Genomic DNA, 25,379 nt, shown 5'->3' on the forward strand with positions numbered 1-25,379 from the left:
CATCATGGACAAACATTTGAACAAGTTCTGAAGAACCTCTACATCCTTTGGTGTAGAACTGAATACCTCAACTGCAAACTTGGTCAAACAAGTCAACCACCAACCACACTAGAGGACTCGACCACGGACTTGAATACGTTGCAAGCACATCTCCTGTCATGCCTTTCCATGCGCTTCTTCACCTTTGCGTCCCGGACATTACACATCCTCGTCATATCCCCATGCGCACTGAATCCCGTTGCAATATACTTAGAGTCGCATTGGCATTTCTTAACATGTCGATGGGTGGCCAATTCTCGTGCTGTCTTCCAACTGGACCAGATCATCATCGACCTGGCCCAATCGGTCCCTAAACGACTCACCCGTGGTTGTAAGGCACAGGTGAATACAACGTCTGGTTGTGCTTGCTTCTGATCTGCGATACCATATCGTGCACAGGTCAAGCGACCTTGATCACGTACAGCGCGGGAGACCAGCATGCCCTTCCTGCCATGACCGGGCTCCGCGTCTCCGGGTATGTATCTTGTTGTAAACCGGACGTCCCATTGCTCTTCAACGCTAGAGTACACTGGTGGCGATGTGTCTCGTGAGTATTTAGGTGGCTCTGCCTCGATGCCCGATTGACATGTCGCTGGCTCGTTCTGGGGGTTTGGCCTGAGTTTGCTGTCGTTTAAAGTCATGGTGTGAGACTAGACTGTGGACTCAGAATCTGTGCTCCGGAGGAAGATTGTAAAAAGATCGGTGCTTGATCATTTCCATGTAGTCCTCATCTGCTCGATTCACCGAATGGTGAGTGATTTTCAGTCTCAACGCAGACGGCGGCATATGAGTCGGTTCGCGGCTTTTAGTGTACCACTCACGTTTATTCACAGTTTAAGGGACTTGACCAAAGGCTTGCAGATAAAAACGTACAAGTGTCACTCCCTGAACGATGCTGTCGTGCCATGGAAATGAATGATCAGGGTCACCGTGCAGACACGGATTTAGCGGCAACAAGAAAAACGTCACATCTTTCACATGTCAAACAAACCCAAGAATCAACTTTTCTTTCATTCTCACCTTCCTACCACAATTGAACATGACAGACTCAACGACACCCTTGACGGCGCTATGCAATATCTGCCACAGCGCAGCACCCAAGTACACATGTCCCCGCGACAAAGTCCGCACCTGCAGCCTCGCCTGCTCCCAATCTCATAAACGTCGCGCAGCATGCAACGGCCTCCGCGACCCCAGCGCCTACGTCTCCAAATCCACTCTGGCAACCGCCGGCGGTATCGATCGCGATTACAACTTTCTCAGCGGACTTGAGAGAAACATCGATCGTGCGGATAAAGAAACGACTGAACGTGGTGTTTCGTTGTCTGGGCAAGGCAAGCCTGTTTTTCAAAAGAGATGGCATGATAATGGCGCTTTGGGAAAGTATCTGAGGGAGAATGGGATTGTGGTGCATAAAGCGCCAATAGGAATGGCGAGGCAAAAGGCAAATCAGACGAGGTTTATTCAGAAGAGTAAGAGGATTGTTTGGAGTGTGGAATGGGTCGTCGAGGGCGAGAAGAGGATTGCCGAGGTTGACGAGTCGAGGACGCTGGAAGAGGCATACAAAGAGTTGATGCTCGAAAAAGAGAGGGAGAACAAGAAGAGGAAGAGGGCACAGGATGATGCAGATGCGAAAGCACAGAAGCAGAGGAAGCAACCAGGCCCACTCCAGGCCGTGGAAAAGCAAGAGCAGTCCGAGACAAGTGCACCTACAGGAGCTGAAGCCGTGTCAAAAGTGGAGGGACTCTCAACAGAGGAACCGCCAGCCGCTCCATCAACAGACGAAGCCAAACCAGAGGAATCGTCCAAGTCGCTACAACCACCGCCATCGAGTGACGATACCTCAACATCGGAGACCATCCACTTCTTCCTCCACAAACCCCACACATCATCAACAAACACAGTTCTCATACCTATTCCCCCAGTCACAACCCTGACAAACGCCCTCCGTCACAAAGACGTCCTCGAATTTCCCACAATCTACGCATTCAGCACCTACGCACAACCGGCGACGCAAATTTCCTCCATCGAAGCAGCACCAGTCGAGAATACTCTAAAAGAGGCCGAGCACACGACGGATATCCTGCCAAAAGGCTTCATCACACTTGACCAATACAAGCAAGAACGGTCAGCGGAGGACAAAGAGTTGATGGGGATGATGGAGTCAATACCGGAGGGCCAGAGAAAGGTTGCCTTGGATGGAGGCATCTTCGGAGGTGCTGAAGAGAAGAAGGAAGAAGAGGTGGATGAGAAGCAGATACTCGAGGTTTTGCAACGAGATGCTGATGCATTAAAGCAATAATAGGTCCAAAGAATCAAGCATGAAGCAGTCTTCCGTTCCATGATAGTTTGCAAGTCTCGTGTCAATGTTCTTCGGGTCGTTGAGACGTTGTGGGCGAAGCTTGTTATCAAGTACATGCTCCATACAACGCTTATGGCACACGCGCATAGCAGTCCCATACCACCTCACCTGTCTAGATACATAGTATGTTCCGAGCAAAAGAGCGACTTCCCAGCAACCAACTTGCCCACTCAACGATTCTCTCCAAGGCTGGCATGTCTTCGATGATTATAACTTACATCATCAAGGCAAGTTACAGGCCGCTCAAGGGTAGAAAAGATACCAAGGCTCAGAGGGCCATCGCGGTTGTGATGGGAACAAGACGCTAGCTTTCATCGACTGCAAAAAGTGTATAATTAGGTAGGTTCTAGGTGCCGTGTAACGTATAATCTAGAGAATAGGAAAAAAGTCTTCTGTATGCGATCCACATTTTCTCCTTAGGCCCAGTACTCATGTACGTTGTGCCTACGTTTGTACAAGAGGAACCAACAAGTAAAAGGAAACTGTGAGGCACATGAGCAATGAGTCGAAACAAGGGCGAGGAGCTACAGAGACTTACAAGAGCAGTGTTGATTGCCACCCAAGCGAATAGAACACCAAAGTTCAATCCAATGCGTGAATGCAAGTCAAAAAGAATCTGTCTGCTAGCTTCCACTACATTATGTAATGGCCATGCGTATCCCCAACGGAAGAATGCAGGTTCAATGTCGATGTTGTAGAATGCAGTCGCTACATTAGAAATGACCCACTGCGATACTCATTAGCAATCTTTTCTCCCGCGACTCATTGGGCCGTCGAAACTCACAAAGATGAGCCATAAACCTGTCCACGGCTGCCCAACAACCATAGCCACATTCTCACACGCAAGACCAAGTGCACACATGGCGACGAAGTTCAACATCCAGTAGACTGGGAAAGTACCCTTGCCATAGGCATCAGGATTACCGTATTCTACCATAGTAACCTGTGTCTCTGAGGTAATGGGGTTGCCACCCGAGAAGTTGATCTGGAAAGCCAAAGAGACGAAAGAGTATGCTAGTGAGAGGAAGAGGTAAGCCAGTACAGTACCACCCCAACGGACTGCGACGAACTCGACGAATTTAAGTGGGGGGTGGCCTTCGGGGTTCAGGAATCTGAACCAGATGGGGAGGTAGAAGGCGAAGGAGAAGAAACTGAGAATGATGAGGTAGATGAGACCGATCGTTGTGGCGGGGACTGCTGTGTACGGGTAGAAAGGTCTGAGGTCAAATTCGGAGAAGCCAATTGCTGGTGAGACGGCTTGTGGCACATTGACCATGTTCTGCAAGAGGTTTTGATCGTTTGTTGCTCTTTCGAGGATCAATTGAGCCCATTGCTGGCCGACCATGGACGTAGCCTCGGTTTGAAACTTGGCAATCAACGGATACATGTAGTCGTACCAGGTTTGGTCGTCTCTGGCTGACTGATAGATCAACTGACATGCTCCCATGGGGTCGTAACTTGTGTTTCCATTCTGGATGGCACTGTAGAGCTGCGAGGTCGCATTGGGCATGATGATGATGGCGGCCCAGGCGTCCCAGTCGTACACAGCCTGTCGTACGGCTATCGGATCATAGTCGAAGTCTGCTCCAAAGAGAGGTCCCCATCCAAGGGTTGGTGTGCCTGATGCGACCTGAGTGCGAGCAAGGCCTTGGATGATTGGTCCGACCAGGGGTTCTTGTCCAGCTACACTATTCGGGCCTTGCCCATCGAAGTCCACGACGTATACGACCAGCGAAGATAGGTTTTGCTCGACATGGAACAATGCAGCCCAGTCTCAAGGTAGCAGGTCAGCTTCAATGTCCGTAGATGGTCTTCGTATCACGACTCACAAAGAGACAGCACGGCCATGATGGCAGCCATCAGTGTTACTGTCGTCAAACACCACTTCCAAGCAATCTCCCGCCTCACATGCTTGAGTTCTGGAGAAAAGAGTCCAACAGGCTTGGGCTTCTCATCCCCATCCTTGCCTTTCTCCGAGTCGCCATTTTGCTGCTTGTCATCGCTCGGTCGTTCACGCGAATTCTCTTTGGACGGCATGTTGAAATCTTGAAGACCCTCTCGATCGTGCTTCAGCCTCAGCGACTGGCAGAGGCTCAATATTTATTGATATCCCTTGTAAATGATTTAGACAGTTCTCGTCCGTGCTGAATCGTCAATGACGGTGGTGCATCGTCATTTCAGAGATTTAACCGTGGTTCCCCACGATTCGGATCGGCTTTTCCGGATCTTGGTCTTGATCTTGCTTTTGTATTCAAATGCTTGGGCTGAAAGATGCCGGTGACGATAATAAGGTGATTTGTAATGACTGAAAGTGATATACGAGAAGAAGACAAGAACGCTGAGCCAAGGAAACAATGCCAGCTCATCATCTAAAGGAAACTGGTTATTCAAAAGGCACCTTCGTTGACATGGCTCACTTCCTTTCCATTAGTAGGATCCGTCATCTCACTCTCTCTCGGTGATCGGAGCAGAGCAACGACGAGCTACAGCAAGCTTGTTATATCTCTGGTCAACAGATCGCACAAAGCAAGTTGATAGGAAGGCAGCTCTTGATACCATTGCTTCGGATTCTGGAGAGGCTCGTGACTCCAAAGCGGGACGATATTGCGCACACGGGGAGGTTGACGAGCTGTGCCACTCTGGCCTCGTTCAGTGCTACTTGATAAAGATGAGACCGGTATGCATAACGCCAACGTGTGACCAGAGTGAGCTTCGCCTCGGACGCCTTTCGGCATCAGGATGTGTGCTCTGTACCGGGTTGGTAGTGTCGCACAAGGGTAGAGGATGGGCCAGCTTGCCGCACATATGTGCAAATGGAAGAAGAAGAGCAATGGTTTTTAGACTCGTCGGCAGCATCAAAGTTTAGTCAAAGGTGCAGACTTGTTCGAGTTGAATACATAGCCAGTTGCCGATGGATGGAAACCAGAGGATGGAACAAGAGGCAGAGAGAATGGTGGTTTGTGGAAGGAAGTCGAGAAGAAGACTGGATGGCAAGTCGCAGGGTTGAATGCATGAGTCTGATGCGGAGAGGACATTTGAGGAGGCATGGCTTCTATCTGATTCTGGGGCCTTGATGATCCAGTCGATGAGGTCCGAATCTGCTGGTAGCTCGGCTGCGAGGGAACTTGCGCCGGCGGATACTAAAGACAATCAGCCTGACCAGACGCGGATATAGTAAATAAATCAGCGGAATAGACGAGGGAAGGCCAAGGCGGTGATGTTTACTCTTCTCTTCCAAAGCCTGTGCCTCCCATCTTCCCCCACGATCGGTGCAGAGTAATAAGGAGCAGTAGAAAGATATAGTTCTTTTCTAGATCCGACGGCATTTGAGGAGAGTATATGAGACTACGGAGCACGGCGGAGATAGCAATGGCTTACCTTTGGTCTGGATGGCTGTAGAGCTGGAAACATGGTTCACGAGCAGGGGACGATGAGTAGGGAATCAGCCGTACGATCGAGGGAGGAGTTGCTGAGTATCGTCTTGCACTTGAGTCAGCAAGAGTGGCAGCCGATAGTGCGGAGATGTCGAGGGAACAGGGAAGCTGTGGCTTGGAAGCGGAAGGTGCATGCGAGATACGTCAGTGAGAAGCCGAACCCTGACTGGCTTGGCATGCATTTGGTCGTGGGACGAGAGGCGCAATAACGAATCCTGTCGCAAATCTGGATCCATCATGTTCAGAGCGCAACTGCGCCGACAAGCATTTGGCCGCCTCCCGAATGTCTACTCCCCCTCAAGGCTATCCCAATATGCCGGCGTGACAACATCGGCTCTAATCATCCGGATAAAGGATGCCACGATATATAAGGACGTTCTAGATCAGGACAAGGCCTCTCCTCTCTTCAACAATGTGAACTTCACCCTGAGCGGAAAGAACGAACACTGGGCCATTATTGCTCGTAATTCGTCCCTTCGCACCGACTTCCTGCAAATGCTACATGGCAGATATCTTTGCACGCCGCCAGACGCCCGAACATACCCTCAATTTACTGCGCGCCAAATCCCTCTTCAGCAGGCCATTGGCTACATCGGATTCGATGCAGAAAGAGATGGTCTGGGTGGAACTGCCGTCAAGGGTGCCTACATGAGTCAGCGTTACGAGGCTCACCGCGAAGTCACCGACTGGTCTTTGTTGAATTATCTGGAGGGAAACACCGACTTGAATGCTCTTGAAAAGCCTGCAGACTCTCTAGATACCCAACTACTAGCAAAAATTGTGAAAAGTCTCGATCTAGAGCCGCTGCTACAGCTGCCTGTCAGCAATCTCAGCAATGGGCAGACTCGCAGGGCTCGAATTGCAAAGGCCTTGCTCGCCAAACCCGAGCTTCTTCTCCTCAATGCGCCGTTCATGGGGATGGATCCTGTGAGTCAGCTGAAAATATCATCTTTCCTACAAGAGATGGCCAACGTCAGCCTCCCGAAGATTATACTAGCCATTCGACCAGAAGAAGACATTCCTCCTTGGATCACACACATCTTGCACATAAATCCAAAGACGGCAGAGATAATTCAGGGTACCACAGCGCACATCTACCGCTCCATTCCGAGATTGGCTTATCTATCAGGCCCCTTTGTAGGGGTTGATCTGCCGACTCTTATGACCATGAAGTGTAACCTAAATTCCTTACTACCGAGGTCCCTCGCAAGGAGGCAGCACGATACAGAGGTGAGTCGAGACTATCTGCCTGCCTTGCACGACCCACTCCCACCCGGTCCTCCACTGGTCGAGATGCACGGCGTCAAAGTTTCGTACAATGTGACGGACAATGTCGACAAGAAGACTGTTTTGGGTGACTGGTCCGAGAGTGTTGAGGGCACGAAAAGAGAGGGTTTGTGGTGGAATGTCCATCGCGGTGAACGTTGGGGAGTTTTTGGGCCCAACGGCTCGGGCAAGACCACTCTATTATCGCTCATCACCTCCGACCATCCGCAAACCTACGGTCTCCCTATCAAGCTCTTCGGCCGCTCCCGCATTCCCTCTCCTGGCGAACTTGGCATCAGTATATTTGAGCTACAGTCTCGCATAGGACATAGTTCCCCTGAGGTCCACACGTACTTCCCCAAACAACTATCGATTCGTCGCGTTCTAGAGAGTGCTTGGGCCGATACTCCACTTTCCAAACCGCGCTTGACACATCAGAACGACGTTCGTATAGGCGCCTTCCTGCGCTGGTTCGCCCCAGAGCTATCGCCAACCAAGACCAGCGAACTTCAGAAAATTGCAGAAACCCCATTGCGCGGCAATTGGCGCCGCAGTGGCGAAATGAGACGCAAATTGGAGCATCTCAACATCGTCAGCAACGACATTGACTGGGCCGACAGTACGACCTTCCGAGATCTGTCCTTTAGCTCACAACGAGTGCTACTGTTCCTTCGCGCACTAGTGAACAGCCCGGACTTGGTTATCTTGGACGAAGCTTTCAGCGGCATGGATAAAGAGGTTCGCGACAAGTGCTTATTGTTCCTTTCTCAGGGTGAAAAGATGATTTTTAAGCCCCACGGAAAGACCTTGAACGGCAATACCAGATATAGTAAGAGTTTGCAAGCCGACAATGATATGGTTAACTTTGGCGGCCTCGAAGACAGACAGGCATTGTTGACGATAAGCCACGATAAGGAGGACATTCCCGGGTGCATCAGGCAATGGATCTGTCTTCCAGAGCCTGGCGAGGGCAAATCGGCCAGAACTGGTACATTACCAGGGCCTCTAGAACTACACCCTGAGAGTTGGAGAAAGATTTGGAAGCTTCCTCCTCGCCCAGAGATGCCCACAATTGGAAGACCTGGGAGGGGGCAGTATCCCCGGCGGAAGAATTACAAGCAAGCTGGGAATGAATAGTGGCAGAGGAGTAGACCGAGGGAGCAACCTCATCATCCTTCTAGAATCCTGTCAATATGTACAATATCTGTAGACTACACGAAAAGCACGCATTACTACGCCTGCGATCATGATGATTCAGGGAAAGACGTTGCTCGTCGTGCCTGCCTTCCTGTCTGCTTCACGGGTGAGTACGGGTAAGTACGGGTAAGCCGCCTGTTTTGACTGCGACCTCCTCATCCATGAACAAAGTGCTGCAGCCACCGCCAATATAATTCTGTTTCAGGCTTGTTTCGACCTCTCGAGCTCTTCGTATTCTCCATCAATCCTAGACCTTCCTGCTTCGCTAGGCGCTGGTCGGAGAAGTCTAGACTATATGTGGTGGGTAAAATGGACGTTACTCGAGGAAGATCCCTCGTTTCGTGATCAACATGGAAGAAGTACATACTTTTGCTGAACTTTAGCCGTACCCGATAGGTAGATGCTACTGTAGATGAGCTTCACAGAAACTGCAAACCCCTCTCGAGTTCTGTAAGCGAAGCAACGCTAGGTTTGGATTCACGCCCTTGTCTCGTCAATGGAAACCTATAAAGGCTTGTGTCGTTGCCCAGGACTTGCGATCTGGATACCCTCGATTGCGATTTGACATCAGTCGAAGATGAAACCCTCATCTGTTCTTGCAGCCCTGTCTGCCATTGGCAGTACGCTGGCGCAGCAAACTTACACCAATCCTGTACTGTGGTATGATCTTGCAGACATCGATGTCTTTCGCAAGGGCAACCAATACTACTACTCAGCCTCGACTATGTCCTTCTCCCCCGGAGCCCCTGTCCTGAGATCCGGAGACTTGGTCAACTGGGAATTCATCGGACATTCCGTTCCCAGGCTCGACTTCCATGATACTGCCTATGACTTGGCTGATAACAAGCAAGCCTATGTTCGTGGTATCTGGGCTTCTTCAATGCAGTACCGCGAGTACGACAACACTTTCTACTGGATCGGATGTGTTGACTTCAAGACGACCTACATCTATAAAGCTAGTGACCCTGCTGGTGACTGGAGCAAAGTTGGCGAGATTGGTACTTGCTATTACGACTGCGGCATGCTATTTGACGGTCAGAACATCTACGTTGCTGTGAGTGTAGCCTTCGATATTGGTGGTTGGAACGATACTGACCGAGTTGTAATAGTATGGTAACACAAAGATCAGCGTTGCTCAGCTGAACAATGACTTTACCCAAAAGTCGACCACGCAGGTCTACAGCTCCAGCATCACCATTGAAGGCTCTCACATGAAGAAGATCAACAATCGCTACTACATCTTCGTCACCCAGCCCGCCAGCAATGAATACGTCCTAAAGTCAAACTCTGGCCCCCTGGGACCCTACGAATTCAAGATCTTCACAAAAGCACCAGCCAGCGGTATTCAGGGGGGAGGTAATCCTCATCAAGGCAGTGTGGTCGATACCCCTAATGGCGATTGGTACTATCTATCTTTCATCGATGCTTACCCGGGAGGCCGCAGCCCTGCTCTGGCACCCTTCACCTTTGACTCTCAAGGCTGGCCGTCCCTGAAAGCAGCGAATGGATTCGCAATCGCCAACCCCTACCCCGTGACCCCTGTCCCCGTAAAATCTACCACCGGCACCGACGCCTTTGCAGGAGGCAAGCTAGGTCCTCAATGGGAATGGAACCACAACCCGGATACCTCCAAATTCTCCTTTGCTTCTGGAGGTGGCTTAGTGCTCAAGACATCATCAGTAACCAAAGACTTGTATCACGCTAGAAACACCCTGACACACCGTATCTTGGGTCCCGATAGCACCGCAACAATTCAACTCGACATTTCCAAAATGTCTGCCAACGATCAAGCAGGACTCGCCCTTTTCCGCGACAACTCAGCCTACATCGCCATTCGTAACAACGCTGTGATCCTTCAACGTGACCTCACCATGGGGGGCGGCTGGAATACTCTCAGCACAGGTCGTCAAGAAACCTCTGCTACTTTGCCCTCTGGCACCTCAAACGTGTGGTTGAGATTGCATGCTGATATCAAGCCTGCTGGTTCTCATCAGGGTGTGTTTAGCTGGAGCACCGACGGAAAGACGTTCAAGCAGTTGGGCACGCCCTACACGATGAATACTACCTATTACTTCTTTATTGGATACAGGTATGGTATCTTCAACTTTGCGGAAGGGGGGTTGGGCGGGCAGGTTACGGTCAAGTCTTTTGACTTGGCTTTGGGGTCGAAGTAAGGGGAAGAGACGATGGTGTTGGAACCTCTCCATGTGCAAAATACTGTCACCTCATCTCTTTCGATGATCAACGTCGGGTAACGACGACCTGATGCACAGTCACATCTAGTATCGTTGAACGTAGCGCAGGGAGTCGATGACACAAAATATCGCGATAACATTGCTACAAATCTAGAAAGTATCGTGCCTCGGGACAGCTTCGAGTGTGACAATACTTTGCACACGGTGAGAAGTGGTTGATGAGTATGTAGTTGTTGATCATGGGCACATTACTTCAGATTGCAAGTATCATGTGCAAGTGAGGATTGACTCCATAGGAAAAAGAGAGATTTCGCGTTAGTCAACACTCAGGTCCAGCACATTGAAGTAGGGAAGGAGGTTGTTCGTCATCGGCTCCCGTAGCGCTTGCTTTCTTCATGGAGAATTACTGCAGTGCTGTAATGCAGAGTAGGTTGTTGGAGTTAGAAGTCGCTGTTCAGAGCCCCTGCTTCGCCTGGCACTTTTGATCTCTCCGCGTATTTATGCATATCTCTACAATTGTGTGAGCACCTGCAGCAAGTCATGCTGTTCTAACATCGAGCACGAAATCTCACATACGCCAAAAGAATTCAGGATTAGGATGAAGGGTGGAATAGTTTTCAATTCTTAGGCTAAGCCGATAATTCGTTATATGTCATTATTGATGCTTCATCTACTACCTCTTGGTAGGTGTATTCGTCGACCTTGTATATGGTACTATGCATTGACCACTTAGTAGGTACCGTCAGACTTCAGCTTGGTGTAGCCAGGGTACTTCTGGAACTGGTCTTGGTTGATCTTGGTGAGCTCGGGGCATCCAAGCTTCTGAGTGGCGTTGCCAAAGGCGGAGCTGACTTGGTTGACAGCAGCGGCAAGGTTGGTAACAACACCAGAGAGAATATCGGGTAGCTCCTGGACGGCAAGCTGCAGGCCGTAGCACATGAGGTTGTTGCCCTGGAGCAGTGTTTGGGCGTTGAAGACACCGTCGGTCAGGAGCTCAGGGTCGACACCGACGAAGCTGTTGGGGGTACCAGTGTTACCACCGATGCTGCCGAACTCGAGATGCTGGAGAAGCTGGGCGTCGGTGTCTGCCTGCAGAGCAAGAACATCGTAGGGGTCAAGGGCGTTGCGAGTGTACCAGTTCTCTGGGATGCGCTCGTAGCCGGGAGTGTACTTGAAGTTACCGTCGTTGCCAGTGATAGCATAGAAGGACTTCAGAACCTCTCCGTTAAGCTTGCCAGCAGGGTACTCGGCAGACTTGTTACCCATGAAACGGTAGATAAAGCTCCACGCGGCAGGCTGAGCAATAACACCAGAGAAGGGAGCATTGAAGAAGTAGGGGTTGGTTTCAATGTTCTGCTTGAAACGGGCAGCTCTACGGTCGGTCAAGAGCTGAAGGTCGTAGTTGTCAGCGGCCTTGCCAGCGTCGTAGAGAGCCTGGAAGTTCTCCATCTTTAAGAGGTAGTCCTGACCATCGATGTACAGGTCACCTCTTGTGGGTGAAGCATCACCCTCGTACTTGTTGTGGGAGCCGCTAATACCCTGGGGCTGGCCGAGGAGATTGATGGATGGTACATTCGGTGTGGGACCTCCGATACTCCAGGAGACGAGGTTGCCGTCAATGGCAGCTCCGTAGACAGCAAGGATGAGAGCCAAATCGACACCCATGCCGAAGACCTTGGTGGTGGACTCAACGAATTGATCGATAGTAGCGACACCATTGTGAGGGAGGTAACCGTGGTTGGCCATAGCGTTCAATCCTGGACAGGGACCACGCTGGTCACCGGCACCTGGAGGGTTGAAAGCGTGGGTGCCAGAGACATCGATCTTCTGAGCCGCAGCATCGAAGGAGATTCTCTTCTTGAGGTCGGGAGATCGTTTCTGGGACTCCAACTCGGCGAGGATATTGGGGTAGGCGGCGGCCAAGCCCGCAAAGCCAAGGGCAAGAGCGGATGTGATTTGTGCAGTCTTCATGATTGTGGTATGAGATGAGATGATCTGATGGTGCAGAAGGATTCGAGAGGTCTTACTCAGGTACTTATATATTTTTGTCCGACAGGCATGAGAGGCAAGCACCGAGGCATGTTGTCAAATTCATGGAAAGCATACATATCTTGCGGCCGAAACAAAACTGACCATTGGAGGTAGATGTGGAGGCCGCTGAGAACCAGACATGGAGTGCAACGTACAGGCGAGGCCTCTCACGCGGTTGTGGAGAAGGCCGACGAAAAGGTGTTGTTCAAGGACGATCACCCCAGATCGTCCCTCGGCACACTGGTCTTGAACAGGGACAAGGCGTTTTGATTGCAAACTGCAACTGGATGATTGGCCAGAGGGGCGAAAATCTTAAGAAGACGCCCAACTATAACAGTAGACGGCGTGCATCTAAAATCAATGCTAAGGCGGGGACGTCACGCACCTGCCATGTTGGTGAGGCTTGTCGAGGCCGCGGCTTGCGGTACCCGTCAGCCATACAAGTGCATCGCCTCCACCTGTGTCAGTCAGTGAGACATGCGAATGCGAACTGACAGCGTGGCACCTCAGGTACAATATGGGGAGTCCCGGCAAAGGGGTCCTGGCATTAGGCTTAAACCAAAGCTTAACGTATGCGACCCAAAGGGGTTGGCCGTGCAGCCACTGCCATCATACGAACATAAGAGTCTTCACTGGTGGTGGCAAGGCTTGCGGAAGGTGGCAACATGCACTGCAGGGGCATAAATTTGTACATTATTTTGCCACAGGAAAATGATGTGATCGTCAACAGATGTTCTTGTCGATGCCTCATAGCAGCAGGCAAGCGTCGATGTAGAAAGGGGAAGTGGTCGTCTTTTCGGATAGAGGGGAGGAGGGGCCGAGCGATAAGTGCACGATAAACTCCACATTTCGGCCCGAGCGCAAAATCTCATGTCGCCAATGTTCATCACCACCGTCACCAATTCGTAGCAGTCATATCAACACCATGTCATTTCGCAAGCGCAACATCGGTGTGCAGAGATCACCGATCACCTCATCCCATGCAGACAGCACAGTAGAGACGAACAGCGCGCCGTCGCCAACAGCCTCCGGCATACGGCCGTCACCCTTGACCGGACAAGCAACCACATCAACAGGAGCCTACTCGCTCGACAGTCTGCTAGGCGGCCATGCAGGATTGGCGCTAGGCTCATCGTTGCTTGTTGAAGAGAGTGGGACTACAGATTTTGCCGGTGCCCTGCTGCGGTACTATGCTGCCGAGGGCATAATCCAAAGTCACACGGTGCATCTTGTTGGTGCCGGCGAGCAGTGGATCAAGGACCTGCCAGGCTTGGTGGGAGATGCTGAGGCCGCAGAAGCTCAGAAGCAGGCAAAGAGCGACGAGAAGAAGATGAAGATTGCGTGGCGATATGAGAGATTGGGCCAAGTAGACGCCGATCGAGGCAGTAGAGGTGAAGAGCAATACATAGACCTTGTAGGACAAGCAATTCTGACTGCAAAGCAGTCGTCCCCCAACGTGGCCCAGCCCCTGTCCAGAATGCCGAACAACAGGAAGAACAACAGTCGTTAGCCTTCTGCCACACCTTTGACCTGGCAAAGCGTCTTGCTGTGCCCCCCGAGGCCGACATCAACCATATCGCCATCGCTCCCCAAGCACCGCTCTCTGCCATTCTGCAAAATGTTGCTCATCGACTAAACACTTCTCCACCTCACACGATACATCGCCTAGTGATACCTTCTCTGCTATCACCCGCTCTCTATCCTCCTACGGCCGGTGCACCGGAGAACCTGCTCCAATTCTTACACTCACTGCGCTCCCTGCTCAGACAATTTTCCGGCCGTCTTACTGCCATGATCACACTTCCACTAGAGCTATATCATCGTTCGACCGCTCTTGTCCGTTGGGCCGAAACCCTCTCGGACGGCGTGCTTGAACTAACTACATTTCCTCACCTGATGGACTCAGCGAATAGCTTGGCAGAGAGTGGTGGTGCAAGAGCAACAGACGAGCAACCACAGGGAATGCTGAAGCTGCACAAGCTACCAGTGACGACCGAACGTGGTGGAGGAGGAGCTGCTGCCGGTGTCGGCGACGACTTGGCCTTCACCGTCAGCAGACGACGTTTTGTCATCAAACCTTTCAGTCTTCCACCAGCAGAAGGAGATACCGAGGCTCAGCAGGGAAATGCTGAAGGAGGTGCATTGGGCAAGGCGACCAAAATCGATATAGAGTTCTAGCGTTTATAGGAATCAAGGCTCGTGGTCAGAGTCAAGTTCCCACTTGTCGCGGTGCATCATGTCTTCCATCTCGATAGCTTCAGAACCCGCAGCTCCGGGGTAGGGAATGTTACGACCGTAAGTCCTACCATAGGCACCGTGCCGAGGGTTCATCGTAGTTCCGCCGATTCGAGCTCGAGCGTTGTCACCGAGGCAGCTTGAAAATGCGAACCAGACTGTATGATATGATATTAGGGAAGTCTGATGCAGGTCGCGGCATGAATAGCCTACCTAATAGCGCGACAAGCGGCAAGAACAAAACGAAGAACAACAAGACAAAGATGTTCATGTTGATCTACCTATGAGATCTCGGTTGGCAAACCGAGGATGCAGATCGATAAATTGACGGTCACTCAGCTCGAGAAAGACAGCCATGTCCGTTCAAGTCCGAACAAACCAATCAAACTGGTGTTGTGTTGGAAACGGCGTCGCATTCTCCCAGGATTCGCCTTTCGTCATTCGCATAGAAGCAGCATCATGGGTTGAGCAATCACGCCCATCATATTACCCTCTTCTTCAAAGGTATGCCCTATCTTTGCTCTTCTGTCACCAGAAAGTTCATGTACCAGATCCGTCGACTCCTGAAACCCTTCTGGCAATGGACGAATATGAAACGCATACGCTCTATGACAGCATACTCTGTTCCTACCACGTGTTCCTTGCATCGCATAATGTACTAACAATGTAAACGTAGGCCTTGACTTCAGTCTCGGTATCATTACAACATGGCCAACAGCACCGCCCCCAAGCCCTTCAGTATCACTTTCACCAGCGGTAGATTCATGGTCTACGACGTTCAGACAATCGCGCACATCCAGCAAACCTACGATATCCAAGGCGCGTCCCAGGCCCTAGAACAGTACAATCCTCTTGAAATGAGGTCCGAGGATGTCGCTCTGCTAGTAAACAAGGGCGCTGCCCAGGTCATCAAGGACGACAAGAGCAAATCACTACAATCACCATCGAATGCGCCAGCTTCGCCCAACGGTATACCCAAGATCGCCACAGCTAGCGACAACACACAAGACAACTGGAATGACATACCTGACGACATGTTCGCTTCTCGTGGCAGGCCGAGCAAGGCCAAGAAGCCTCGTTCTCGTCTCGGTATATCGCCAGTCCCTTCTACTGCACCAGGAAGCCGTACCGCTAGTGCCGCCGGGCTCCATGCCGGCCCCCCTCCATTGAGACCTACTGCATCGCAGCCTCTGTTGCGCCCGCCACCGCCACCCTCGAGGCCGACTTACTCGTGAATGAAGCGAGCCTGAATTGCTACTTCAGACGTATGCACCAATATTCCTTCTTTCAAGTGTCAAGCGTCGGTACTTGGAGTTGGTCACGACCATGATCACAACCTCCATACTTCTATATGATGCTATGCTCGGCAACAGAATCCGACGCGGTAGATGCAACCAGGGGATCTTGTTGTAAGAGACATGCGACGTCCGCGTGCTCAAATCCTAGAATAGACCAGTCCCTCTTACCCTATACTACCTAATTTTAATCCATCCTCTTTCTATGAGCAGAATCTCATTACGAAGCTCCAGATTCTGTCGTTTGCATTCATACGCACTTCCAAGCATCTGTATCAGGTATGAGGGAAGGAGCAATAAGCTTGTCCGGTTCCCGAGAGCTTCGCCGAACATATTCATGCTTTTCTCACACTCTATACACCGCAAGTCTTTCTGGAACTGCACAAATATCTAGAATTTGGTCAAGATATTACACTAAAGCGATCATCTTACCGCGAATACACATAACAGTTATGCCGGGGAGATGAACTGTCTCTAAGGACTGCCTCTAAATCCTGGACTGTGCATCGGAAGCGCGGGCGTGGCTTTTCCCCGAAATCCAATCTGCGAATGGATCACCACGACGTCGATCATTCTTTACTTGCATGCTCGCGTCTTTCGGTCGCACCTCACACCCGAAGTCCGCTGTGGTGAGCTGGCTCATGTTGCTAAAAATCAAAGCTGACTATAAAAGGAGGCGGCATCCGACGAGGATGCCCTCTCGTCATCCACTGCAATTTAGCTATTGAGAGCATATACCATGGCTGTCGATATGGAATCACATCCTCTGAAAGTCACGATCATCGGAGCGGGTATAGCTGGCTTGACTGCAGCGCTTGCACTCCGCAAACAAGGACATGTCGTCACGGTCAGTAAATATATCTCACGAAACAAGCTGTTAGCTAAACCGCATCAGGTGCTTGAAAGATCACGATTTGCAGTCGAGACTGGCGCTGCTATGCATATGGCGCCGAATGCCACTGCACTGTTGGAATGGATGGATGTTCATCCCAGTGAGGTTGGGGGGACCCTCTTGAGACAGGTACCACTTCCTCCACCTTTGGACGAGTCACTGTACGTACTGACTGATGCAGATGCGTCGATTTGATCCCGATGGCAATCTCATACATACCAAAATATTTGGACCTGAAGACAGAAGTCATTGGCAAACTGTAAGATACTTCGCTCAGGCTATGTTTCAATAGACTAACGGCATCAGGAATGGTACCTGGTGCATCGCGTCGATCTCCACAACAAGCTAAAGACGGAGTCGGTATCAACATCCAGGCCTGGCGTTCCTGTCAAGCTTCACTTGGCTTGTAAGGTAACCGACATTGATCTATACAATGCTAGCGTCACGCTGGTGGACGGTCAGAGATTCGAGGGCAATCTTCTTCTCGGAGCAGACGGTCTCCACGTAAGTGTCTTCAACGTGTGAGACTGGAAGCATGTCACTGACCAAATGCTAGTCCTTCACACGGAAACAGCTTGTTGGCGAGATCCAGCCATTCGCCGTCGGAAAGTCGGCCATGCGCTGGCTGGTGCCAAAGGAGACGCTTTTGGCCGACCCAAGGACCGATCGAGTGTCGATCGAGACTCCCGGTGCCTTTGTCGAGTGGTCGGCTCCTGATAGACGCTTGGTCGCGTATCCATGCTCCGATGACAAGATCATGAACATGTGTGCCTTTGCTCCTTCATCAGAATTTCAGGATCCTGATGCCTCAGGCGAAGATTGTATCAAACCCGAAATTAACAGTCAATTGAGGATACATACTGACTATCGATAGCATACAACACAACAGGCAATAGAGATCTAATGCTTCGCGCTTTCAAGGACTTCTGCCCTGCAGTTCAGGCAGCTATGGAGAATTCCGGCGACAGTCTCAAGATTTGGGACATGTACGATATGAAGACTCTACCAAAATGGTGTGAAGGCAACTCTGCTATCATCGGTGATGCCGCTCATCCGTTTCAACCTTGTAAGACAATACTCTTGTTTTGTATGCGCTCGTATAATCAGCTAACATATTCTCAAGACATGGGTCAGGGTGGCGCCATGGCGATTGAAGACGCCGTCTCGGTGGCTGTCCTCCTTCCACTAGGAACATCAAAGCAACAGATTCCTGAGCGCTTGCGACTTTACGAGAAGTGTCGGAAAGAGCGAAATGAGACTGTATTGATGTATACTCGCATGAACGGCAGAGACGAGGGCGACGACTCTGTGAGGAGGATGACCGGTAAGCCTCTGAACACGAATTTGCTTATGAAAACAGCATACTGACTTCCATACAGCTAAAGACTTAGTTGACTGCATGACTCTGTGCGTGATGCACAATGAGCGCAATTCTTCGCTGGAAGCTTTGTCCAAAGTTATTGCAGTCTGAGCGTAGGTAGATCTACTAATCAAAAAGTCTCTCTGTTGTTCATGAAAGTCTATGGAAGCGACCAGAGTATTGTATTGTTTGCTACTGGATTATGATCTGAGCCAAAGAACGATTGTCGACACTTCGGCTTACTTCTCGTGACTGACCTCTACTAAACAGTCTCGCAATTCGTAAAAGTCAAGAACTTCTGATTGAGACTTCAGGCTCCAACACTTTCACATATACCTTTCCGATACTTTTCAAAGCTAGATATGGCTAACCCATATCCCAATGAATCCGCCAACACTATCTACAACCATCTTCGCTCGTTCAGCAACAAAATTGGAGACCTGGGAGACACAGTTGCTTCTTTACAACTGTCCACCACCCTTCTTGAACTCAATCACGCCAACATGCGTTCGTTCGGATCACCAGGCTCTATACGTCGTCGCTTTTTCAGAATCGTAAGCTTCGGTCGAATCAGTAGTCGCAGCGCAGAAGACGACACAGAGCCACTTCTCAAGGCGGCCCATGAATCCAGTCGCAGACACAGTGCGCCACCCAATCTGGATCTCATGAGCCGTAATGGCTATCACATATCGCCCGATCGAAACGCATCTACCAGTGTTCAACAAAGTCCGCAATCTTCTGATAGTGCTCAAAACAAAATCATCCATGAAAGGTCACCAAACGCCATACCTTTTTCCATTGACGCGTTTCGTGACCAGCATCGCGACTACTACTTCTCAATCATGGACTTCGACACGACCGCTATACCCAAAGTCAGACAAGACGTGGTAGCGTCCGCACATGCTTTCGCAGAAGACTCCCATTGGGGCTCGGTACAGCTTCGTGAGAACAACAGATCGTTCGTGCGTTTTGGTAATTGCAGCCACTTCTGGGACTACAAGCAGATGCATTGCCCATGTTGTGCAGCCCGAACTCTACACCATGTACCCGGGGTCAGCGAAGCATCAAAAGGCAGCAATAGTACCCATAAAGATGGCGCAGATTACACTGAAAGTGTGGAAGAAGAACAGTCATGGGCAACAATCACAACAAACGCGATCGTGGCCTCGGCAGCTGCATCTTCGGAGGCCCTACAAGGTTCAAGCTCAGAGCCGATAGCAGATCCTTCGGGCGAGAGCAATGCCCCCAAGACAAAAATTCATCGTTCGACCATCTACTGCTGCTTCGGCAAGCCTGGGGTTGCTCGTGTGGTTCATTGCTGTTGCGGCAATCCTGACACCCACGATCGCCCTAAGCTCTGCACTCAGCCATGTATCCCTCAAGCTTGGCCCATCACTGCTGCTGTCATCTTCGGTGGACCTGCTCCTTCTAGACCGATGTGTGGGTGCTCAAATTGGGGAACCCGCCATGTTTGTCGTCGGTTTTGGGGTGCTCAGCATGTTGAAATACTGGAAGATGAGGTCCCAAGCGACGACTCTGTTAATATTACTGCGGAGCAGCACTGCGGTGCTTACGTGGAAAGGAAGGCTTGGTGGAGATTGCTGAAGTGGTTGTGCTGCTGTTGATGGGAGCGAGGCTCCCACATGACTATAGAAGTGCTATTGATACAATGACACTCTTCCATACCGGTGATCAGATGCGTGAGGGGCTGTAGATATGCACAGTACTTTTCTAGCTGCTACGGATGCTCATGCAGAGCTGATTTGGGATCGTATCTCTGCTATCAACGATATCGACTTGAAAAAGATCACGCATTTCTACAGCTGCTTGTTGCCCCTCGCTATCATAAGGGGAGAGCGGGCGGGACAGAAACTAGTGACATACCCGGAACCGTCCTTCGTTACCACCCAGAAACAATTGCAAGTCGTTGTGAAAGTGCACAGCGCTTTTCCAATAGCTGAAGTTGTTGATTGAGAGACAGCTCAAGACTGTACTCCAGCCATGGGTGACGTTGCATAGAAAAAGATTGTGCATTTCGACAGATTCAGATCTGGAAGGCCTCAGTAGAGGAAATACGAACGACAAACACTACAGATAGGAAGAGAACTATCGAAGCTCTGGACTTCACTGCGAAACATCTAGCGACTGATCGTTGGTGATGCTGTTGTATTGACGAGGTAGATGCATAATTGTGCACGGTCGCATAAGGACTTATCGATAACGGTGGTCCAGGAAATTTCTCAGCCATCAAACAGTCTCGATTCATCATTCGCTATTCGCAAAACCAAAATTTGATACAACGAGGACCCGCAGTCATGACAAGTCGCAAGCGCAACGAATTTCTGGACCATGGACTGAGTGACGAGGAAGAGGATGCTGGCTACAACTCTGAGGAGCAGGAAGAGAGCCGTGGCGCACGATCGATCAAACGACGACGAGTCGACCAGGACTCCGACGACGACTCACAAGACGACTTTGACGAGGATGATGAGGAGACTCTCGACAAGACCAGCGCGATCGCTATGAAGCCCGCACCCAGCGTCACAAAAGGTCGCTTCGAAATAGACGACGAGGACGCCGACGACTTCATCCCAGAAGACGACGAAGATGATGCGGAGCTCGAAGATGCAACCGAAGTAACCACCACATCAACAAACAAGAAAGAGAAACCCGTCAAACCCCTGACCCAAAAACAACTGCTCAAAGCCCAAAAAGCAGCGAAAAAGACTGGCGTAATCTACATCTCCCGCATCCCACCGTTCATGAAGCCAGCAACTCTGAAACACTACCTCACCCCCTACGGAGAAATCGGCCGCGTCTTCCTCACCCCCGAAGACGCCGTAGCACAAAAGCAGCGCGTCCGCAACGGAGGAAACAAGAAAAAGTCCTTTGTCGACGGCTGGGTCGAATTCATTAACAAGAAAGAAGCCAAAATCGCCGCAGAAACACTAAACGGCAACATCATCGGTGGTAAAAAGGGAAATTTCTATCATGATGACATGTGGAATATGAAGTACCTTACGGGCTTTAAATGGAGTCATTTGACCGAGCAGATTGCGAATGAGAATGCGGAGAGGGCGGCGAGATTGAGGGCGGAGGTTGCGAGGACGAGGAGGGAGAATAAGTCGTTTGTGGAGGATGTGGAGAGGAGTAAGATGTTGGAAGGTATGCGGGCCAAGAAGGCTGCTCAGGCTGATAGAGCGGGTGCTGGTGGTCAATATTCTGCTGGTGCTGCTGCAAAGCCTGCTGGTGGTGTGAGGGAGTTGCGAAGGGACTTCAAGCAAAACGAGGTCAAGAGCAAGAGGATCATGGACTCGACAAAGTCGGGGCAGACGGAAGATGTTCAAAGAGTGTTGAGTAAGATCTTCTAGTTTGTTGTGCTTGTATAGCAATACATTAACAGGGACTGTTGTCCAGCAATGGCAAGATTGACTCTGATGTCGGATTTTGAGTCATTGCTTTGGGAGAACTGTCCTAGCTCGGAGAGAGAGTGCACGTTGCTTTGTGTTGAATGAACCAAAACTGAAGTTCTGTGGATGGCCATGAATTGAGTCTAGTCAACACAAGTCCGATCATCAAACGCATAGACTCCACACAGATTTCTATGATTTCCAACACGAAAGAAAAAGCCTCCCCTTTTGTCGGACCATGTCAATCTCCTGCACTCTCGATAATTAAACAACAGAGAGCTGTAGTTACGCACTACAAGTATGACGGTGTTTCGCACACGAGCTGGATGTGGCAGTTGGTCAATATTTGGCGATTATAGCCTAGACTTGCTTGAACCACGGCCCTCGCACCCTTCAACTTGAACGTCGCTTCCTCGCCTTCAGAGCCGAATCACGAAAAGCGTCCCTCGGATACAGATATCGCGATGATGGTCATTCGTAGGTCATTCAAGCAAGAGATGACCAATTCTCCGCAGCCTTGAAGTGAAGATCTCTTCCGCCTCCGCACTCTCCGCATTTCCCCTTGGTGGACATCGCTTACATCTCTTGTCGATCATACTCGGTGCAGTGTTTCATATTACCCGAACGTGCACTTTTCTTCGAGCATTGATGGAACCTACCGGCCTAGATGCTTTGGCTAAAGATGTTCCATCAATAGGCATACTAGGGCTTTGCTTGGCTGGCTCGTATGGCATGTTAAAATGCGACTGTTGTTAAACTCAGCCCAGCATGCTTTATTAGCATGTCAGAGATATCTCGGCAGTCATTAACACGAAGCAATCGAGTCAGACGGTGCTACAAGAGAGTATGAATAGTATATTATAAGCTGGATACTACTGCTGTCTCAAGCAACAGACTTTTGGTTTTACAATCTGATCCTCTACAACACACTCATCAACATGTTGAACGCAATCCTACCGCTGGCTCTATGCCTCGTAGGTCAAGTAGCCGGTCAGACAGTATACTTGGCTGGTGACTCGACAACAGCTCCAGGAGGTGGTGGCAAAGGCACTGAAGGTAAGATTTCACCGGATCATATGCTAGGGACATGATCACAACGAAGATCACAAAACTGATACACACTTCCAACAGGATGGGGTCAATATCTGCACTACTCCATGAAAATACCAGTCGTAAACAAGGCCTTTGCTGGACGCTCTGCTCGCAGCTTTACCCGCGAAGGACGCTTCGATGACATCGGAAAGCTCCTCACCAAAGGCGACTTTGTCGTCATCGAATTCGGCCACAACGATGGCAGCAGTAGCCCTGACAATGGGAGATCAGATTGTCCTGGCAGCGGTACCGAGACATGCCAATATACCTACAAGTAAGTCTGTCATATACCCTTGCTAGATACATCTCTGACATGGCACTTTTAGCGGCGTCACCGAGACCGTCCATACCTTCCCCTACTACCTCGAGCAAGCAGCAAAAAGCTACGTCGCCAAAGGCGCTCATGTAATCATCTCTTCTCAAACACCCAACAACCCTGACGAGTCTGGTGTCTTTGTCGGTACACCTCCTCGCTTTGTTGCCCTTGCGAAGACGGCAGCTACGAATGCAAAGGTGGATTACGTCGATCACAGCGCTTACAGCTATGCTGCTTATAAGCCTTTGCCTGTTTCTACCGTCAACAGCTACTTCCCGAATGATCACACGCATACGGCACCCAAGGGCGCTGATCTGGTCGCTCAGGCCTTTGTGAGAGGGTTGGTTTGTGGTGGATCGTTGTTGAGTAACTATGTCAAGAATGCTACGAGTTCGATCGAGGGATCGTGCTTGTGATCTATTACGTAGAACTGGAGCTATGTCAATCGACCGATGTTGTTAACCGACCGACTTTATGTATACCTTTACTTCTTATCCTGGACTTGACTGATTCTTCAAAACTCTTGTCCTTGCTGTGCAACCTTCATGAAGTGCGCGGCTAGAACCACGACAATTTTGAAGACTAGGGGCATCCAGGAGGCTCGGATGGCACATCGTATACTCGTTATCCGTCTCAGGATCTGAGGGTGGAGAGAAGGGAACTTGAAGCGTCGACCCAGAGGGTGTGAACGGCAGGACCGAGCTCATGCATACATATACAGGACAACAGAATCCGATGCTTCTCTACTGTTGTCTGAGGGACTCCACCAACAATGCTGGACAGATCACGTACTGTCTCACGCGGCAAACTTTTCGAAAGCGAATGCGACAGCCAACAGGTGAGTTTCCGTTTAGTAATATGTTCATCTGCTCGCCCAGTGTCAAAAGTTGGATGCACGTTGGCAAGTCAAAGAAGGAGAAGGAGATGAGATGGCAAGCGACTTTTGTACACAATGCTCTAAAAGTCAGATGCGGCTGGAATACATGTACAGTAACAGAAGACATGAAAAAGATGAAAGAAAAAGGAGACAGAGGTGATCGAGGTTGGGGGAGAGAAGGCGTTGTAGGTGAAGATGGGTGCAGGGGTTTGAGAGGACAAAATCCACACGACACAACAAAAGTCTCTCCATCGCTTTCTAAAAAAACATCCGCGATACAGGGGAAAGGTGGAAGTTTGAAATGGTCGTTTTTGTTGTTTTTGTGTGGTTGGCTCTCTCGTCTATAAGTCCTTTTTTCTTTACCCAGCATTAAAAAGTCGAATGGTCGGAGGTAAGTAATCCTCTAACCGATAACCATGGAGTTCTCCTCGGGGAAGTCGTACTCGGGAACCTCGAGGTTCAGGGGGGCGGGACCCTTGCGGATACGGCCAGAAATGTCGTAATGTGAACCGTGGCAAGGGCAGAACCAGCCGCCAAAGTCACCAGCCTCGCCAATGGGCACACAACCCAAGTGGGTGCAGACACCTGATGTTAATGTCAGTACTGTGTAGAAGGTGTCGATTGAGGGCAGATTCAGAAGATACCCAACATGACGAGCCACTCAGGCTTCTTGACTCTGTCCGAGTCGGGCTGGGGGTCACGGAAAGCCTCCCACTTGGCGTTCTCGGCCTCCTTGATCTCGTCGGCGGTACGGTGTCTGACGAAGACGGGCTTTCCTCTCCACTTGATGATGACGTTCTTGCCCTCGGGAATGGAGGCAAGATCCAGCTCAACCTTGGCCTGAGCCAGGACATCTGCGGAAGCCGACATGTTGACGAGGAAGTCTGCGGTGCTTGTTAGAAGGGATGCGGCGAGATGGTGGTGTCGAATTGAAAGGTGCAGGCATACCCTGGACGGTGGCCTTTGCGCCGAGAGCGGTCACGGCACCGAAAGTGCCGACCATGAAGTACTGGAAGACCTTGTTCTGGGTCTCGCCGCCAGTGCTGCGGTACTTCTTGAAGTCGGGGATGGCGGTGGTGTCACGGTGGTTGCTGGTGCCGCGGAAGGGGCTGCTGTAGCTCTCGGCGGTGGTGGCGCTGGATCCGGCATTGCGAAGCTGGAGGGCGGCGACAGAGGAGCGGACGGCCGAGGGGCGGGCGCATTGGCGGGCCACAGAGGCTGCCGTCGAGACGGAGAGGAGAGACATTGTGGGATGTGAGAGGAGACGGAGAGCTGGACGCGTGTTGCTGGCACTGAGGAGGCTAGACGTCGTCGTCGGAACAATTCGTTGCACTTCGCGACTTGCCAGACTCGTAGGGCTGAGAATCTGGTCAGCAAC

General features: G+C 50.7%; 14 protein-coding genes across 14 annotated transcripts; 10 read left to right on the plus strand and 4 right to left on the minus strand.

Moving 5' to 3' along the window:
• Positions 1–46: 46 nt before the first annotated feature.
• Positions 47–826, minus strand: AUEXF2481DRAFT_38907 (uncharacterized protein). The gene has a single exon (XM_013489542.1). The coding sequence runs from the start codon at positions 678–680 to the stop codon at positions 93–95; it is 588 nt and encodes a 195-aa protein (XP_013344996.1). The 5' UTR covers positions 681–826; the 3' UTR covers positions 47–92.
• Positions 827–1,059: 233 nt separating this feature from the next.
• Positions 1,060–2,381, plus strand: AUEXF2481DRAFT_38908 (uncharacterized protein). The gene has a single exon (XM_013489543.1). The coding sequence runs from the start codon at positions 1,079–1,081 to the stop codon at positions 2,339–2,341; it is 1,263 nt and encodes a 420-aa protein (XP_013344997.1). The 5' UTR covers positions 1,060–1,078; the 3' UTR covers positions 2,342–2,381.
• Positions 2,382–2,817: 436 nt separating this feature from the next.
• On the minus strand, positions 2,818–4,438 carry AUEXF2481DRAFT_4119 (uncharacterized protein; the record flags this gene model as incomplete). The annotated part of the gene is made up of 4 exons (XM_013489395.1): positions 2,818–2,883; positions 2,940–3,128; positions 3,186–4,174; positions 4,231–4,438. 4 exons carry the CDS (start codon positions 4,436–4,438, stop codon positions 2,818–2,820), a joined length of 1,452 nt encoding a protein of 483 aa, XP_013344849.1.
• Positions 4,439–6,072: 1,634 nt separating this feature from the next.
• AUEXF2481DRAFT_4120 (uncharacterized protein) lies at positions 6,073–8,238 on the plus strand (the record flags this gene model as incomplete). The annotated part of the gene is made up of 1 exon (XM_013489396.1): positions 6,073–8,238. One exon carries the CDS (start codon positions 6,073–6,075, stop codon positions 8,236–8,238), a length of 2,166 nt encoding a protein of 721 aa, XP_013344850.1.
• Positions 8,239–8,875: 637 nt separating this feature from the next.
• On the plus strand, positions 8,876–10,472 carry AUEXF2481DRAFT_4121 (glycoside hydrolase family 43 protein; the record flags this gene model as incomplete). Its single annotated transcript, XM_013489397.1, has 2 exons — positions 8,876–9,352; positions 9,408–10,472. The coding sequence occupies 2 exons, from the start codon at positions 8,876–8,878 to the stop codon at positions 10,470–10,472; spliced, it is 1,542 nt and encodes a 513-aa protein (XP_013344851.1).
• A 750-nt stretch (positions 10,473–11,222) lies between these two features.
• AUEXF2481DRAFT_28579 (uncharacterized protein) lies at positions 11,223–12,464 on the minus strand (the record flags this gene model as incomplete). The annotated part of the gene is made up of 1 exon (XM_013489465.1): positions 11,223–12,464. One exon carries the CDS (start codon positions 12,462–12,464, stop codon positions 11,223–11,225), a length of 1,242 nt encoding a protein of 413 aa, XP_013344919.1.
• A 959-nt stretch (positions 12,465–13,423) lies between these two features.
• AUEXF2481DRAFT_38914 (uncharacterized protein) lies at positions 13,424–14,777 on the plus strand. The gene is made up of 2 exons (XM_013489544.1): positions 13,424–13,915; positions 13,969–14,777. Exons 1-2 carry the CDS (start codon positions 13,450–13,452, stop codon positions 14,700–14,702), a joined length of 1,200 nt encoding a protein of 399 aa, XP_013344998.1. The 5' UTR covers positions 13,424–13,449; the 3' UTR covers positions 14,703–14,777.
• A 430-nt stretch (positions 14,778–15,207) lies between these two features.
• On the plus strand, positions 15,208–16,287 carry AUEXF2481DRAFT_38916 (uncharacterized protein). Its single transcript, XM_013489545.1, has 2 exons — positions 15,208–15,263; positions 15,436–16,287. The coding sequence occupies exon 2, from the start codon at positions 15,467–15,469 to the stop codon at positions 15,992–15,994; it is 528 nt and encodes a 175-aa protein (XP_013344999.1). The 5' UTR covers positions 15,208–15,263; positions 15,436–15,466; the 3' UTR covers positions 15,995–16,287.
• A 506-nt stretch (positions 16,288–16,793) lies between these two features.
• AUEXF2481DRAFT_4125 (uncharacterized protein) lies at positions 16,794–18,417 on the plus strand (the record flags this gene model as incomplete). Its single annotated transcript, XM_013489398.1, has 8 exons — positions 16,794–16,901; positions 16,950–17,075; positions 17,128–17,205; positions 17,253–17,450; positions 17,503–17,767; positions 17,821–18,012; positions 18,070–18,270; positions 18,326–18,417. The coding sequence occupies 8 exons, from the start codon at positions 16,794–16,796 to the stop codon at positions 18,415–18,417; spliced, it is 1,260 nt and encodes a 419-aa protein (XP_013344852.1).
• A 251-nt stretch (positions 18,418–18,668) lies between these two features.
• Positions 18,669–20,141, plus strand: AUEXF2481DRAFT_705919 (uncharacterized protein; the record flags this gene model as incomplete). The annotated part of the gene is made up of 1 exon (XM_013489723.1): positions 18,669–20,141. One exon carries the CDS (start codon positions 18,669–18,671, stop codon positions 19,929–19,931), a length of 1,263 nt encoding a protein of 420 aa, XP_013345177.1. The 3' UTR covers positions 19,932–20,141.
• Positions 20,142–20,577: 436 nt separating this feature from the next.
• Positions 20,578–21,895, plus strand: AUEXF2481DRAFT_38919 (uncharacterized protein). Its single transcript, XM_013489546.1, has one exon. It carries the CDS (start codon positions 20,622–20,624, stop codon positions 21,675–21,677), a length of 1,056 nt encoding a protein of 351 aa, XP_013345000.1. The 5' UTR covers positions 20,578–20,621; the 3' UTR covers positions 21,678–21,895.
• Positions 21,896–22,654: 759 nt separating this feature from the next.
• On the plus strand, positions 22,655–23,540 carry AUEXF2481DRAFT_4128 (carbohydrate esterase family 12 protein; the record flags this gene model as incomplete). Its single annotated transcript, XM_013489399.1, has 3 exons — positions 22,655–22,772; positions 22,848–23,082; positions 23,135–23,540. 3 exons carry the CDS (start codon positions 22,655–22,657, stop codon positions 23,538–23,540), a joined length of 759 nt encoding a protein of 252 aa, XP_013344853.1.
• A 145-nt stretch (positions 23,541–23,685) lies between these two features.
• AUEXF2481DRAFT_649779 (uncharacterized protein) lies at positions 23,686–24,589 on the plus strand. Its single transcript, XM_013489724.1, has one exon. The coding sequence runs from the start codon at positions 23,830–23,832 to the stop codon at positions 24,346–24,348; it is 519 nt and encodes a 172-aa protein (XP_013345178.1). The 5' UTR covers positions 23,686–23,829; the 3' UTR covers positions 24,349–24,589.
• Positions 24,405–25,281, minus strand: AUEXF2481DRAFT_88024 (uncharacterized protein; the record flags this gene model as incomplete). Its single annotated transcript, XM_013489632.1, has 3 exons — positions 24,950–25,281; positions 24,646–24,885; positions 24,405–24,604 (listed from the first exon to the last, which is right to left on the minus strand). Exons 1-3 carry the CDS (start codon positions 25,245–25,247, stop codon positions 24,405–24,407), a joined length of 738 nt encoding a protein of 245 aa, XP_013345086.1. The 5' UTR covers positions 25,248–25,281.
• Between the last annotated feature and the right edge of the window lie 98 nt (positions 25,282–25,379).

This window comes from Aureobasidium subglaciale (genome assembly GCF_000721755.1).
Source record: "Aureobasidium subglaciale EXF-2481 unplaced genomic scaffold scaffold_7, whole genome shotgun sequence".
Classification (NCBI taxonomy): Eukaryota; Fungi; Ascomycota; class Dothideomycetes; order Dothideales; family Saccotheciaceae; genus Aureobasidium; species Aureobasidium subglaciale.